General features: G+C 50.5%; 2 protein-coding genes across 2 annotated transcripts in view; both read left to right on the top strand.

The window, feature by feature from the left end:
• LOC135899884 (uncharacterized) overlaps positions 1–17,697 on the top strand; it is a 285,314-nt gene that overhangs the window by 47,272 nt on the left and 220,345 nt on the right. The window lies entirely within an intron of this gene.
• Positions 3,186–17,697, top strand: part of LOC135899885 (mucin-2-like) — a 48,966-nt gene continuing 34,454 nt past the window's right edge. The window contains exon 1 of the mRNA XM_070534706.1: positions 3,186–6,216. Within this exon, the coding sequence (XP_070390807.1) occupies positions 3,316–6,216 (2,901 nt within the window). The 5' untranslated portion in view covers positions 3,186–3,315. The remainder of the gene's footprint in view (positions 6,217–17,697) is intronic.

Raw genomic sequence — 17,697 nt, 5'->3', positions numbered from 1 at the left:
GGTACTTCCATTGGTTATGTGTTTTCAGTAGATGTTGAAGGATCGTTTTACTCTGTGCCCCACGATGCCTTATTTAGTTCTGTCAGAGATGCTATAAAATGTAACGGTGTAGTAGAGTCCCAAAACTCCTCTGAAATGTCAATAGACAATTTTCTGAAAATGCTAGAATTTTACCTTCATGTGACGTTTCTCTCTTTTGAGAACAAGTTTTATCGACAAAGACAAGGGATTTGTATTGGATCCTGCGTAGCCCCGGTGCCTACTAACATTTTCTTGACAGTGTGTATACCGCGCCTTGGAGCCAATTTTAACAAGAAAAGGTGTACTAAAAGTGTTCAGGTATGTTGACGATTTTTTAATAGCTTTTAAGAAACTGAACGTGTTGACTTAAACAGGTGGTGTAAGCACTGTCCTAGACAGTTTTAAAGAGGAGGTACGGGGGTTGGTATTCACGCATTACCTACCCTTGCAGGGGCGATTACAGTTTTTAGACATTAACATTACCTTGAGTGAAGATCATGTATGTTGGCTGTACGCACCTCGAGCACAAAAGGAGCTCCTTCGTTATGCGTCGGCGCATTAAAAAACCGTAAAATGTTCCATTGCTAAACTTTGTCTCGAGTATGCTCTCGTGAAGTCGTGTCATCCCGCAATGCGTGCGAGCTTTGACGAGCAATTTGATAGGTTGGTTTCGGCGGGGTTCCCAAGCACGGTTATCACAGCAGTGGCTGAAGCGATCTTGCAAAAAGGTAAAGGTTCCATGGTCAAGAAACTGTGCACACAAGAAAAACTAGCTGCGAAGCCGGAAGTGGTTCCGTATGTATATAGGATAGCCGACAATATGAAAAAGGTGCCAAACAGACACGGCGTCCCAGTCGTGTTTTCGGCTCCTCGAAAACAAGCACAGCTCTGCGCCCGCGTCGCGAGCGAGGGTACGAGGAGCAGCTGCACCAAAAAACATGGAAAGCGGTTTGTAAACTGCTGTACCGGTGTGGTATGTGAAATACCTCTGACCTGCGGGAAAACCAATGTGGGCCAAGCGGGTCGATGCGTGAATGACCGTGCAGCTGAACATGTGCGGTTGCTGAAAGAAGGAGGTGCGCCTCTTTCGCAACATTGTGCAAATTTCACTGCGTGTGACCGAGTGGCGGAACATTCGCCATGAAAACAAAGCCAGTACTGCAAGAAGTGCGAACCACGGTTCGGAGAGATAAAGATACTTGGCAGAAGCAGGGAAGCAAAGGCACGTGAGGTTTTGGAAGCATTCCATATAAAGAATCGAGGATTTAACTGCGTTAGTGATACTTCCGTGACCCTCTTGAAAAGCGAAATGTCCTATCTAGAACGGTTTGGCATACGATACATTATGGTCATTGTGCGCATGTCTGTGATTTTCTTGATATTTGCAGATTTTTCGGTGAATAAAGATAGATGAAGATTGCGCTTGTCCTGTATCGTTCTCCCTCTCGTGGTCGTCTAGGTTGGCGCTGTTCCTTCCTAATCCTCAGGTAGACGTCGCGACTGTCAGCAGACTGTGACGAATTCCGGGGGCCGCAAAAACGCACCGCAAAACCCTCTTTTCTATGAGTTCTCTTGATCCAAGTAAACCGTGAAGGCGACAGCGAATCAGGTAACAATACTCGGTCCGCCAAGCGTATCTAGCCTTGCAGGCGTCGCCGAATCTCCGAAGGAGGCGCAAGGTTGACTAACCTTGGGATGGTCTCCAGTTCTCCGAAGGAGGTGCATGGTCGGTTAGCCTAGCTGGCGTCGCCGGTTCCTCAAAGAGGCGCATTGTTGGTTCTCCAAAACGACTCGTCGCAGCGGTCCGGGAAGAGTTCGAAGGTCGCTAGCACAGCAGGACGATCGAAACGACTGCAGCGGCTGTGAAAGGTTTGCAGGTCAGTACCCCTGTAGGCCGATCGTAACATCGCGCGACTCTTGAGCGAGCTATCTAACAAGTCTTCGCGTGGCAGCGATGGAACGCACTCTACAACACAGCTCGCGTTTATATTTGATCCTCTCGTTACTAAATCCAGCACTGTCGCACTAACGGGTCCACTGTAAAGCGAGCACGAGTAGGCCGATTTGAGCGAGTCCTGTGGTCGCATACCTTTATTTTCCCTCAATGAACTATCTATCTTTTTTTTCTTTCTTGCTACACGTACGCACACACATACATACACACCCAAACACACACGCACGCACACACGCGGTATTAATTTCCGTACGGAATTTCACAGTGGGAAAACGAACGGTACCTGAATATCCTCAGTGCGACGCATATGCGCGTCTTTGTCCATAAATTATTTATGAAAGCTAAAACTTGTATGCCTTCTTTACCGAGGTTCGGCCCGTATGCTGGATCGGCTTGCTTGCAGCATGAGGCTTTATGCAATGAACATCCCGGGGATTGCATGATAAAAAGTGGGCCTATTTCGGAGAGCCTAATCCGTCTGCGCTAAACGTGCTTGCTTAGACGCTGAAACGCGCTGCAGCAGACGAACAGCTCTACGGCGTTCAATTGCTCGCTTCCAGAAAACATATAGCTTTAGATGGATTCCACATTGTGCGTTGGATCACCATAATTTCTTTCTTTATTTCGCTTTCATATGCTTTAGATTTTCTTATTTCTTCATTGTTGTTTTCTTTATCCGTGTCTGGCAGTTACCCCTCATAGGTTTTAACCGTTTCTGAGACAACCAGAGTCTTCATCGTTCCTATTTGATGCTGCGTAAACGTCAAGGAAGATAACCGATGGTCATTAAGTGTTACGGACTGGATTTCAAGGGAAGGGAAGCGTAGCAGGGGACGGCAGCAAGTTACGTGGGTGGATGAGATTAGGAAGTTTGCAGCGACAACATGGCCACGATTGGTACCTGACCGGGGTAGTTGGAGAAGTGTTGGAGAGGCCTTTGCCCTGCAATGGGCGTAGCCAGGCTGAAGAAGATGATGATGAAACGTCAAGATAGGATGTGTTTCGTTGGCCTAAAATTCGAATCAGTAATATGTATTTTTTTCTAAATTCTGAAGGAAATAAAACTCTACGCACTTGAACAATACCTGAGAATTGCGGCACTTACTTTTTGCGACATTTAGTTTCGTGTTGTAATTTTTTAGTAACTCTATGCCCGTATAGCGGGCAAGCGCCATAATTTAAGAAGAAAACGCGCAAGCTCCGCGCGAGCAGTCACGCGCCCTGGCTTCCTCGCGGTCTCCTGCGTTCCAGCGATCCACGAAGAAAAGAACGCAATTCCGGTGCACCGGAGAAGGAGAGACCACACCAAGCAGAAGCGACTGAAGTAGCACAGCAGGCGGATGGACAGCGAGTGGGATACATCCGGCGTCGACGAGTCGGCCCTTGAAGTGTCGACCCTGACCGGTTCTTCGAACGATGATGAAAGTGAAACGGACGACAGCGCCACACTCGTCGCAGTTGTGTGCTGCGTCCTGGCGTGCATCATCGCCATAGCCCTCGTGCTATTCCTATTGGGAGGGCTGGACGACTATGACTCAGGTGACGACGATGACATGGAACATACGACAAGATACCTTCCCGCTGATCGTTCCGCGCCACGGCCAGTGGTGACTGATCGCCCCACAACGAAAGCGCCACCATCGCCACCGATGACCGCTCGCGCTAGAGTGACTAGGCCACCGCCTACAACGTCAAGACCGGTAACAACGAGGCCGTCCCCTATTACAAGTACTAAGCCTACTACTACACCCGTCACCACGACTACGGTGAAAAAATCGACTCCGCGACGTCCGCCACCTAAACGCCCTCCACCACCTCCTTCTCCGCCTCCTGCTACAACTAAACTCCATCCACCACCTCCTCCTCCACCTCCTCCGACAACTAGACGCCCTCCGCCACCTCCTCCGACAACTAAACGTCCTCCACCACCAACAACAACTAAGCGCCCTCCACCACCTCCTCCTCCACCTCCTCCGACAACTAGACGCCCTCCGCCACCTCCTCCGACAACTAAACGTCCTCCACCACCATCAACAACTAAACGTGCTCCACCACCTCCTCCTCCACGTACTCCGACAACTAGACGCCCTCCGCCACCTCCTCCGACAACTAAACGTCCTCCACCACCAACAACAACTAAGCGCCCTCCACCACCTCCTCCTCCACCTCCTCCGACAACTAGACGCCCTCCGCCACCTCCTCCGGAAACTAAACGTCCTTCCCCACCATCAACAACTAAACGTGCTCCACCACCTCCTCCTCCACGTCCTCCGACAACTAGACGCCCTCCGCCACCTCCTACGACAACTAAACGCCGTCCACCACCTCCTCCTCCGCCTCCTGCGACAACTAAACGCCGTCCACCACCTCCTACGACAACTAAACGCCGTCCACCACCTCCTCCTCCGCCTCCTGCGACAACTAAACGCCGTCCACCACCTCCTCCTCCGCCTCCTCCGCCTCCTGCGACAACTAAACGCCGTCCACCACCTCCTACGACAACTAAACGCCGTCCAACACCTCCTCCTCCGCCTCCTGCGACAACTAAACGCCGTCCACCACCTCCTGCGACAACCAAACGCCCTCCACCACCTCCTCCTCCGCCTCCTCCGCCTCCTGCAACAACTAAACGCCGTCCACCACCTCCTACGACAACTAAACGCCGTCCACCACCTCCTCCTCCGCCTCCTGCGACAACTAAACGCCGTCCACCACCTCCTACGACAACTAAACGCCGTCCACCACCTCCTCCTCCGCCTCCTGCGACAACTAAACGCCGTCCAGCACCTCCTACGACAACTAAACGCCGTCCACCACCTCCTCCTCCGCCTCCTCCGCCTCCTGCGACAACTAAACGCCGTCCACCACCTCCTACGACAACTAAACGCCGTCCACCACCTCCTCCTCCGCCTCCTGCGACAACTAAACGTCGTCCACCACCTCCTGCGACAACCAAACGCCCTCCACCACCTCCTCCAACAACTAGACGCCCTCCGCCACGTCCTCCGACTACTAAACGTCCTCCCCCACCTACAACGACTAAACGCCCTCCACCGCCACCTCCTCCTCCTCCGCGAACTCGGCGAACTCGGCCTACTACGCCACCTCAGGTTTCAACGCCATTCATAAAACCTATCTCGCTTCTGTGTACCGTCAGTGACCGGTCATACAACCACACCGTCTATCCGCAAGAGGGTCTGTGCGACTATATTGTCTTTGACTCGATGTTCAAGAATAATCGCAACCGACTTGACCGGGACGTTCACGATAACTTAAACAACTTCCTTTTAAACGCGAGGGCACACGAGGGCCGCAAGTCGCAGCAGTACGGTTTGAGCTTCGCCTTCGATCATCACTTGGAACTCAGACGCGATCTGAAGAGCTCCCACATCTTTAACTACTTGGACTTCAACGTGTTTCACTACGGCATAATCGATTGTCGCACGCAAGACGCGACTCCGGCCCAAATAGACCAGGTGTTCGTGACACTCATGGTGATAAAACGCGCACTCGGGAATGTAGTACCCCGCACGTCCGTCATCCTGGCCGCGCAGTCCCCCACTATCCAGTGGACCAACTACTTCAAAGCCAAGTTCAAGAACACCTTCACGCCGGACCTGTTCATCTCGCTGGGCCACCAGATGCGGGGCGATTCAGAGAAGAGCCGGTGCATCGCCACGCCGCCAGCCATGCTGCAGAAGCCTACGGGGTTTTCGGAGGAGTACGACTTGCACGACGCCGCGAGAGCCATGGCGGCCATCGCTTCGCAGCCCGACGGACCAGCCATCTCCATCTCCGTCTCGTTGAAGGGTCGTTGGTCCATGCTGAAGCCGAGCGCCAAGCCCGAGGTCTTCGCGCCCTGCCTCACGGGCGCCATCAAGGGGGACCAATACGGCGGCTACTGCAATGTGGTCAGAACACCGCCCTACTCGGGCAACCTGTTGCACGATGCGAAGAACTACGCCATGCGCGCCTACGACCCGGTGAAGCGGCTCATGTTCGTGTACGACAACGAGCAGACCCTGTGCAAGAAGCTATGCCTCATCAAGGCCAACTACAGCAAGCTGAAGTTCGGCGTGGCCATCTACGACCTGGACTTCGAGGACGTCGACGGCACCTGCTCGTCGCTCAACACTCAGGGAGCCTACAGCCGCACCAAGGTGGTGGGCAAGGTGCAGAGGTATTTAGAGCACGAGTTCACCAATCCGTCCAAGGAGGCCGAGTGTTCCCAGCTGTGGCGATAAGCCGTTTGAGACCGTGACTGATCTAGTTAATGACCGACGCTGCCGTGCCGGTTATTAAACAGCTTACTCATCTTGGCTGGGGTTATTTGACCGACGCGGCTACGAATCGGGCCGTTTCTGATTCGATTGACAAGTGCCGGCTCCTGGTGGCTTTTGCTTGTTTTCGTTGTATACTCTTGTGTACAACGCTTGGCAATGTATTGAGGTCTGCTTGGCATGAGGGGCAAGGTATTTAGAGGTAATTTGTTAAGTGACACGCTCACCGCTTCTTGGTTTTGCGTGGCCATAATTCAGTTGGTCATCGGGGAATATTCTACGACCTCTGGGAGGACGCAAAAGCGCGTTTCTGTGGGAAAGAATTGAGGCGGACGTAACCGGCATCGTCTGCATCAGTTCCTAACATTTGCACAGCAAGCAGCCGAAAACAAGCGCGTCGGAACAAAAATATGCAACTGCAACAGAACGCGCTACCGTTTCACAGACTGAATGAAAAAATAAAATTTTATGTTTACTTATTGTTTTAGTCAATGTAAATATACACAAACTACGTGTCCAAGACCCATTGACAATACTAGTCGTGGTTCCATGCTTCGAGCAACACAGAAGCACACGAGAGGGACATATCTCCCTCTCACGTTCATCTCGCGTGTCGTCGTCATGCATTTCTCGTCCAGCCATCGACTTCACTCTAACTTGATCACCCAGCTCTCACCTCACCCCTGTCGTCACACAGTGGCCGTCATATACCACTGTTGTCACGCTTTCGTCGTCACGCTGTCGTTTTATCATCCTCGCATCACTTTAGTGACGTCATTCTATAGTCGTCATACTACTCTCCGTCGATCTATCGACTTCGTTCTTGCTTTTTCATCCCATCCTATTTATGGTGTCGCCTATCAATCATTATTCTGGCGTTGTCACTATTGGGCGCTCATTCTGGCGTTGTCATTATTGGAGCTTCGTCACTCGGTTGTCGTCATGCCAACGTCGTCACGTGTTCGTCGTCATGCATTCCCTCACCCTTCCATTGTCCTCATCATACCATTGTCCGTCAATTGTCCTTTCATTGACGTGGTCCTGTCGTCGTTGTACCGTATTTGTCTCTTCGCCGACGTCGTTCCTTCTCCGTCATTCCGTCGTTGTCACTTCATCGTCTTTATACAGCCGTTGCCATGTCGCCATGTTCATGGCGACATGACGACGCTTGGTTACGGCAACAAGTGCCATAGCTAAGTGGGAAGGTGCTGGAGTATATGGAATATAGCAGAAGCAACAGAAGTATCGGGATGACCTCGCCTTTGCGTGAACAACGCCTATGGAAACGGCTTACGGTACTGCTTCGGTCAAGCGACAACTCCACACTGCAGCAACTGTGGCTCAGTGAACATTGCATGCGTTCACTTACACAGAGACGTTTATCATTTGACTGTGTCTTAGGCCCTCTAGCCAGCCTCACGCAGCAGAGGCACGCGATGAGCTTTTTATTTGCATACTTAGAAAACATTGGTCAACTCGAGAAACCTTAGTTCGACTCTGTCACCCTCATGCACTTTTCACGCGGCAGATTCTGGCACCTCATTGTAGTACGGTGCATACACTTAAGGACTCTAACAATTGACACCGTTGCCCATGAGTATGAAAAGGCAGTACCCAAATTTTTTTGTTTAGGTTATTCCTTGTAGAGTAGCAGGCCAGAGCAAGTTATAGCTCAGGCCGACCTCTCTGCCTTTCTGTAAATAAATTTTTCCTTCTCTATCTAAATTATTCCTTTTTTTTTTGCTCCTTTCTCCTTCGGTTTTTCTCTCCAAATTTCCTTCCCCACGCAGAGTAGCATGTCAGCAATGTCATTACGCCGGCTAAAATCTCTGCTTTTCATTAGAGGGTTCTCTCTCTCTCTGTCTGTCTCTCTCAGAATGACCACTACAGATATTAAATGAACGTGACTTCAGAACGAAGATGTATTGCCACATTAATCGAGTGCTAATCGCATTACTATCGAAGGCCATCATGAGAATTGCGCTGCCGTAACTTTCTTGCCGCGTAAGCTGTTCCGTTTTTGTTGGCGATGTTGTACGCCGCCGCCAGTGTCCGGTTTCGGCCGCAGCTATCGCCTAGCGCGCGAGAAGTCACGCGATCTCACAGGCCTGCCGCGTAGCATCGACACGTGCTCACTTTCAATTGCAGTTACATATTGTGATGCGTATAAAGCCATGCTTACCCAATTGATTCGTCATTTAGTGTTTCTTGCATGCCCACGCTTAGCTTTGACATTGGCAAGATGCATCCCTTAAAAGGAAGGAAAATGGCGCGTCTGTAGTGCATCAAGCACAAAGGTGAAAGGAAGACATATCGCCGCTTAGAAGAAACATAGCGAAGAGAAAAAGTGTCACTAGCGCGCGGAATTAAACGCTCCTTTCTTCATACCGCCGCCTGATTCATAGCCGATCCCCGGTAGTGGGTTGAGCCATACCTGTAGGCACCAAAACCAAACCAAACCAATCGCGTTACTGTTGCTGCAGACTGAGTGCTTTGGACTCTCCAGTTTCCACTTGCATCGTATCGTGACACGTATCAAGGGATGTTACATGTGCACCGCCTAGTCTTGCTGCCTGTGTCACCTCTTCGCAACGCGTTATGGCGCCTCCTCGAAAACTACTAACCGCTGTTGAAGAAAAAAGCGAGAGATATAACATTTGATGGCAGAAAGGTGGAGAGGTCTGAGTTAAGTACCTCTAGCCTGCTACTCCACACTGGGTAAGGGGTTTGGGGAATAAGAGAGATAGGATGTGAAGAGGAAGGAGGGTGGTGGTATGGTGAATATCATGAGGGCTGCACAGCATACTGTTTCTGTGCAATGCCTACGTGTACGCCTCACAGCACAGCACAGTGATCTTCGCAGGCAGAAGTAAAAGCTACTGCGGTGTAGCTAGGAGGCTGTCTATAGCGTTTATAATTTTTGCCGCTGTTAGCGTGACTGGTGTATTTAAACGAAGCAGTAGCAGCTGAAGGACGTAGATTTTTTGTCCCCGCAAGGCTTTGATGACAGACGCCACTCGTAGAGCTACGCGTACGGCTGCAGTCAGGCAAGTTAGGGCTCAGCAGACCATTGTGCAGAGAGCAGCACAAGCCGCATGTCGTCTTCGTCGTCGTTCCGGAAAAAAAAACTGTGCAAAATGACTTCACCGCGAAGACCACCTCGTGCGTGCTGTTGGAAATGCGGCCCGACAGCTTCGCCGCCGAGACGATCAAGTGCATGCTACCGAAAATGCTGCCCGGCAGCTTCGCCACGAAGACCCCAGTGTGCATGCAGCACAAACTGTGCCCCGGAAGCGTCGCCGTTCACACCCTCCCGTGCTATCAGAAGAAAATGAGGCTCAGGAAGTTCGCAGTGTGGACCATCACGTGCGAGCAACCGAAAATGAGGTCCGGGAGCTTCGCCGTATATGATAACTGTCGACGCAGTCGTAATGGACGGGTTGGTCAATGGTGTGGTTGGGAACCTTGTCTTCACTGAGGTAGGCGATTCGGAACTCTGAAGAAGGCTGTGGCTGAAGTTCAACTGTGGTGCCACTGAAAGTGGCATGGCTAAAGGCGGTACCGTTGCGCTGTGAAGTCGGGAGCGCGGTCCGCCCCGAGTGGGTAGCAATAAAACAGGTTCACATCAGATGTCTTCACGCAAAGTTTCCAGTGGTACACTCTCGGGCAATAATGATTCAAAAGTCTCAGTGTGGCACATCTACTAGCGCTGTTTACGAATGCAATAAATGTGATCCCCTAATTTGTGTACATGGAACAGTGTTGAGCCACTTCGCTTGATGGCCTTTACATCCCGAACGCTTAAGACGACCTCACGCTTTACCACACGGCCGAAAACGCAGATCGAGCACTGCGTGGCCAACTCCGTAGACTCAAACAACATCGCCTTGAGAAAATCATGCTACGTCTCTTTTTACTGCTTGATCAGCCCTACTGGTTTGCGACCTGCTTTCTCAAGGTACGTTCTCTGATTGCTTACAGGCTTGACGTCATGCACAATGTCATCTTCATGCGAGTGTCCCTATTGTGCTTCTCCGAGACCTGGGGTCGTCAACATGAGGTCACCGGCTGCAGGTGTGTCGTGTCAGCAAATCGAACTGTGCACCGGGCCTCAGATATGGCAATATACGAACGGGAAAATGCGTGGGTGCCATTCAAACTCGTAGGAACACCGGACGTAGACTTTCCCGATGTGTGCGCAGGGCGCAATTCCGAGGGCATTGTGATCGCCTCAGTGAATGGGTCGCCAGGCACTCAACATGGGACGATTGCGCACTTCTTGGCACATACCTTTGTTCCTCACCACGATGAGCCCTTTATTTTCATGGGGGATTTCAACATAAACACAAAGGATCCTCACAACGCCTGGTTCGTACCCAGTGTTCAAGAAGACCTCGGCATGGAATATGTGTCAAATACACAGTGCAGCTCTTCGCAAACCAGTTCTTGTTTAAACTTTGTATTTACATCAAAGTACCATTTTGCCCCGCTGAATGTCCTTCTCGACCTACTTTTCTGATCCTAAAGCACACCTGAATGTGTTTGAATAAATCCATGCAAATAAACGCACGACTAGTAATTCACTTACTACTTGCAGGTACGGTGTTAAATCAGTTTACGACGGTCTTCTGTGGAGACACTCGTTCAGCTTGCGCTGCGACTATCCTGTGTGTGCCGCCCAGGCCTGTAGTTTCCTTTTCTAATCTTCAAGTATAAACGGAGTTACAGGTGCTTGAGAGCTTCTGTCGATGCACCACGTGCTTTTCTTTTTCCTTTCGTCTTGCCTAGCATACTGCAAGCTGCAGTGCAATTTCTCTCTGCAGTATTCATCCATCCATCCATCCATCCATCCATCCATCCATCCATCCATCCATCCATCCATCCATCCATCCATCCATCCATCCATCCTCCATCCATCCATCCATCCATCTGTCCGTCCGTCCGTCCGTCCGTCCATCCATCCAACCATCCATCCATCCATCCATCCATCCATCCATCCATCCATCCATCCATCCATCCATCCATCCATCCATCCATCCATCCATCCATCCATCCATCCATCCATCCATCCATCCATCCATCCATCCACCCAATCCAATCCAATCCAACCTAATCCAATCCAATCCTGTCCAATCCTATCCAATCCAATCCAATCCTATCCTATCCTATCCTATCCTATCCTATCCTATCCTATTGCGCCTACCCCGTGACCCAAGTTGTGTACTAGCTTGGGCCACTAGATATGTGCTCGTGGTCCTGGTCGCCTCGTGGTCGGTCCATGGTCATCATTCCAGCTTCGTCATTTGACTCTTGCCATGCCGTCGTCGACAGGCCTTTTACGCAGACCCAGTGACCTGTCCGATAACTGGGGCCACTATTTATGTGCTAATTATCACAACGCCGTCGCGGCCTTTGCATCATCGTCATTCCAAATTCGTCCTCTGACTGTCGTCATGGCGTTGTCGTCATAACCTCTTCGCAATGTCATTTTCCTCCCATCATTGACATGCTATTGCCTTCATGCAATCGTCTTCGTGCCGTCGTGGCCATTCCATCGCTGTCATTTTACTTTCGTTTTCCTACCCTCAAACTGCTGCCGTCGTCCCGCTATTGTCTTCATACAGACTTCGTTTTGCACTCGTCTTCACGTCACCGTCTTCACACCGTGGTCTCCATCCTAATCTCCTCGCATCGTTGTCATGCCATCGTTGTCAGTGCGTCGTTTTTACACCATGGTCGTCACCCCACTGTCCCCATGCCATCGTGTCACGCTGTCGCATAGTGCAGATCAGGTACTGTGCATCTCAGTGTCGGATATAACGCGAAACGAGGCGGCCAGAGGAGGCAGCTCGTCCACGCATGTGCAGACGCGAGCTCCAACACATACACCTTTATTGTCACATCGTAGTCGTCGATCTTTCGCCGTCCACGTACAGCGAAAGACAGTGACAGATACAGCGAAACTCAATGTGGACCAGTGCGGCAGAAGATGTACGCAAGTGCGGACGTGAGCTCCAGCGCAAACACTCTTGTATTTTTCACCTTCCTTCCCACCATCGTTATTCCCTTGACGTCATGCAGTCATCTTCAAAAGCTGTCGTCATATAGATTGTTGTCACGCTGTAGTCGTCATGTCATCCTAATAATTCTACCGTCATCCCATTGTTATTGTGCCGTCATCATCACTCCAGCGTCATCACTCCAGCGTCATCACTCCACTATCGCCGTACTGGCGTCGTCGTTCCTTCGTGGTCATGTAGTCCTGGTCAGTGACGTCGTCAAGCCATTTTTGTCGCGCCATTATCGTCAATACATCGTCATCAAGACGTCTTCGTCATACAACCATCGTTATGCCGTCGTGGCCATTCACCGTCGCCATTTTATAGTAGCAATAATCCAGCTGTCAAGGAGCGAGTCCCCATCCGCAATCCGTTTATCGCAACCAAGAGTGAGATCGTAGGGATATGGTATGGCCATGACGGCCTAATGCTGGCTGTTTAAAAAGCCGTGTCGTCATGCGATTGTTGTCATTCCTTCGTAGTCGCTGTGCCGTCGTTAAACGGTCGTCGTTAGGCCGTCATGGCCGTTCCGTGTCACTAAGATGATCTCCCTTTTGGTTGGGATAAACTGATTGCGGATGGGGAGTCTCCTTGAGAGCTGGACTGACGCATCGGAGATGTCTTTGAGGAAGAGTTGCAACTGATGTTTATGCAACAGCATAAAGATGTGGCGAGAATGGTTATCTACAAAAAACGGCGACAGCAACACAAACCGCTGTACAAAAGCCTGTTACTCGCGATCTACGCACGTTGATTTGGGGACGTCGATATCGCCACAGGCTTTTCGGACTCTCGTGATGGCGTCGTCGCCACGCCAGCGTCGTCACACATGCTTCGTGATGCAGTCTTCGTCACGGTATTGTCATCATACACCCGCCGTCATCCAATTCTTCTCATACCGTTGTCAGGCCACCGTCCTCACTGTGTCGTCTTCACGCATTCGTTGTCATACCATCGTCGCGATGCCGTCGCCATCGTTCCGTTGTCGTCATTCTTACTTCTTCATCCGTCTCTCGTCACGCAGTATTCATCATACCATTGTTGTCATACTATAGTGATGGAATAATAAAAAGGTCATTCGCTTTTATACGTTTGCGTGCTTTATAGGGTTAATTGCTTAGAACGACCACTTTTAATTCGTTTCCTACTCCCGTTTGTTTTGCATGAAGGTGCCGTTGTGGGTTCTGCGTCTGTGGAGATAAGCCCTGGACAAAATGTGGTGCGTTGTGGTCGCGCAGGTCGCAGCCAAACGCTCGGACAATCGTACAAGGTTTCCACATCTTGTTTAGAATGCAGATAAAATGGATAGGATGTACAGCACAGTACAGCAGTAAAGTTACACAGGAATGATTTGGTATAGCTCTTAGTCGACATCTCGAAGACTGCACTACATTAGTGCAAAATGAAACATTGCGGCTGTGTGGTAAATCACTGCTTGTGGTGAGAAGACATGTCTGCGAAACAAAACAAGCATGCCGGATTTCCATAAGCCTTTCGGGTACATTATAGATCATAGGTCATAGTTAGGGTATCTTGATGCGGAGCGGATGGGGCCGCGCGCATCGAGGCACCCTACTGGAGGCCTGCGGCGCAGATCGGCCGTGGACAGAGACGAAAACAAGGAGCGCGATCAAAAAGAGACAGTGACGTTTCACTTCGTGAACGCGGGTGACGCGCAAGCGTGTGGGTGATGTAGGGCATACCAAGCTATCGGCCCCCGGTGCGCCCTGACTGTCTGCACCGCAGGTCGTATTCAAAACAGGGCACGCGCGGCCGTGCCATACGGAGCAGCCGCCGGAGTAGAGCGCCCATTTGTGCACATTCGCTTCCTAGCTAAATTAACAAGCACGGTGTCCGCTCGCGGGGGCAAACGTGAACGCACCACACTCGATGGCCGCGGACGCTCGCGGTCAAAACGCTGGCGTGAGGAAGAGCGGCAGCAGCAGCGAGCGAAGTGACCTTCGTGCTGTCTATCGCTTCAGCGCAAACTGAGCGGTGAGAACGCAGCGCACGCATAGCTGCGATCCGTCGGTTCACCTAGACTGTGCCCCCTAAGCAGATCGCGTTCAAGGGGTAAAGCCCGAACAACCGCGCGCGGTCGAAGTACAACACCCCCCTTCCCTTCCCTCCCCTCCACGGTGGCATGCGAAGGCTATGTTTTAACCGGCTGAGCCGGCAGCACGGCTGTGCGTTCGTGCATGTGTTCGCGAAATGCCGCCCCCCGCCCCTCAGTGCATCGTTCTCTGAGCCGATGGCTTTTATCTTTGGCAAACTTAAAGAGGAAGCTTTAGCTCGAGTTCTCCTATTTAGATGCATGTAAAGGGAGAATTCGTTTTTCTCGGCAACCACTGCACCAAATTTGACGAGGTTTGTTGCATTTAAAAGAAAAAGTTAAGATCCAGTGACTTTTGCTTTTTACTTTTTTAGTTAGGCTGTCAAATGTTTATTAAAAATCGGCAGAAATCGAAAATTTTCAGAACACAAAACTGTCAAGTTTACAACTCTGTAACTCAATAACGAAAAAGGATAATAAAATTATGTGAATTGCATCTAATAGTACATATAAAGAGAACAAAAGGGATATGTTGCACATGAATATGAAAAAATGAGTAATTTGGAAATAAATCTTTTGCAGAAGCCTTCTAACCAACGCAACAAATTCGCCTAAGATGTAAAATGACATATGAGATTTCTCTGCTTTGAACGATATAGTTGGTGCCGCTTGCAGAACCGTGATATCTGTTCTTGATGCAGAGCTATGAATTCGTAAACTTCGTGCTTCTATTTTTTTTTCAAACGGTCGAATATTCGAAAATCTTTTTAACAAAATTCAGGCCGTAAATCGAAATTCCGTTTCTCGCAGTCACTAGAATATAACGTTCTCTTTGAAATGTAACAAATTTCATCAAAAGCGGTCGAGGAGTTATCTCAGAAAAACGCTTTTTGCGTTTTAGATGTACTTGAGTAGGCCGCGTCGGAGTTGGGCCCGAGCTAGAGCTTCCTCTTAAGTTGACACCACGCTTCACCATGCTCACATATACGCCAGCAACCTCGTATCTTCTTCGTCTTATCCCGACACCCGATTAGCGGGCGTCGGGAAGAGCCTGGAAGTGGAGGGTGTTAAAGTACACTGTACTTACATGGCTATGCTCAGAAACGGAGAGCACTGGAGTCGGGCGTTCGTGGCGCCAGCATGAAAGAAGGAAAACGCGCATTGATGACAAGCTCCAGTGTGTCCATGGCCAAGGCGTCTGGTTGAAGTATCGCGTTGGGCACCGCGTTGGACCTACTCCGCGTTTCTCACGGTATGCTTTATTGCCATTTTGCTTTGCGTGCGAGATCAACTTTAACGCGACAGCGTTAAGGGCCACGTGTCACAGAAAATCCGTCGTCGGCGCCATTGTGTGTGCGAAAAAAAAAATGATCCCGAATCACGTTGGCCCTTCGGCCGGCGCATATGCATGACTCAAATAACTGAATTTCTCAAAGTAAAACGCGCCAGAAAATTCGTAAAGTACGACAAACAATCAAGCTGCAGACATGGTAGTGTCGAACTGTAATTTGAGTATACGAGAAAACGCATGCTTGTTAAGCGGACCTTCGAACACAAACCCTTTTTCCAGCTGCCGTTAGACGTCTTATTAGGAGGGCGATTATCTGGGCTAGTTGGTTTTTCATGAGACTTTGTAGTGCAGTGCTGAGCGGGACAAGGGACAAAGGAAGAAAAAACGAGGACAAGCTGTAACTGCCAAGTAGGAGCGGCGCGCCCCGCTCGGTCCCCTGGAAACACCATCCAGACGGCACTCGCTTCCGCGGCAGCGGGGGCGCCTGCCGTGAGGGTTGCATGAAAAAAGAAAACAAAACCACGAAGTTCGCCTTCGTGCATATCGTTCGCCTCCAGCGTTTGCAGGTATACAATATGGTTACATAAGCTGCAGTTGCCGGGAAGCGTGGGAAGCAGTCGGCGATCCTTGAATGCTATCGCGTTCATCTCCTAAAGGCGAAGATTGAAGCGACCAATATGTGGCACCGTTATCGACCTATGGCTTTCGTGAGCTTAGCATGCCCCTCGCGCCAGCCTTGGGCATCGATCCCAACATAAAGAAAATGGTTGCGACGGACTTGTCCTCTACGCAGGCTGAAGACCTTTGCGAAGTATAATCGTGCTACCGCGATATTTTCGACTTCGACGATCGCCCTTTAGGCCAGACGTTCGCGGTCAAGCACCGGATTCTTACTGGCGATGCTGCGCCAATGCACCGACGACCGTATCGACTTTCTACGTCGGAAAGCCGAGTAATTCAAGATGAAGTGAACAAAATTCTCAATAAAAACATCATTGAGCATTCATTGAGTCCCTGGGCGTTACCTGTGGTGTTGGTTTAAAAAAAAAAACGGCACGTGGCGCTTCTGTGCAGACTACCGTCATCGGAACAGCAAGGAAGGACGTCTACCCGCTACCACGTATAGACGACGCCCTGGCCTGCCTGCATGGTTCCAGCTATTTCTCGTATATTGATCTTAGCTCGGGATATTGGCGGATTGCTTTCGACGATATGGACAGAGAAAAAACCGCGTTCATCACACCTGATGGCCTATACCAATTTAAAGTAATGTCGTTTGGATTAAGCAACACCCCTGCCACCTTTGAGCGTATGATGGACTCCTTACTCCAAGGTTTCACACATGCCTCTACTACCTCGACGACATCATCGTCTTCTCGCCAACGTTCGGCACTCACCTTGAGAGTCTCACAACTGTACTTCATGTATTTCGCAAGGCGAAGCTGCAACTTAACTCGTCCAAATGTCGTTTTCGCCACCGACAAATTACTCTTCCGGGCCATGTCGTTGACACTTCCGGAATACAGCCTGATCCCGACAAAACTCGCGCTGTCCGAGACTTTCCGGTTCCGAAGACAGCGGCAGACGTTCGAAGTTTTGTAGGGCTGTGCTCGTACTATCGTCGTTTTAACGCGACAGCGTTAAGGAGCTCGTGTCGCAGAAAAGCCGGTGTCGTTGGCGTCAGCGCCGTTGGCCGTGAGCGATAAATACCAGAAGGCACTTCATAACTAAAAAGCATCCTGCAAGATGGGCTGGTGGGAGTCCAACCAGGGACTCCGGAGTGTGAAACGGAGACGCTACCACCCAGCCAGGAGTTCGCTCCTTCAAAACGGGACAAAATGGCCTCTAGTGAATGCGGTGGTGCCTTAGAAACGTGCCGCAGAAAGTTATACTGCGGTATATATCGGTGATTATGACCATGTAACTTACAGAAATCGCAGTTTGACGAGTACGTAGTACGTTTCCGCTACATTTCTTCTCCGCTCTGCGCACACGCAGATCCATCTTGCGGCAAACACAGAAGACCCCTCGTCGCGATG

Source organism: Dermacentor albipictus, chromosome 2 (assembly GCF_038994185.2).
Source record: "Dermacentor albipictus isolate Rhodes 1998 colony chromosome 2, USDA_Dalb.pri_finalv2, whole genome shotgun sequence".
Lineage (NCBI taxonomy): Eukaryota > Metazoa > Arthropoda > Arachnida > Ixodida > Ixodidae > Dermacentor > Dermacentor albipictus.
This window is presented reverse-complemented; position numbering and strand designations above follow the sequence as displayed.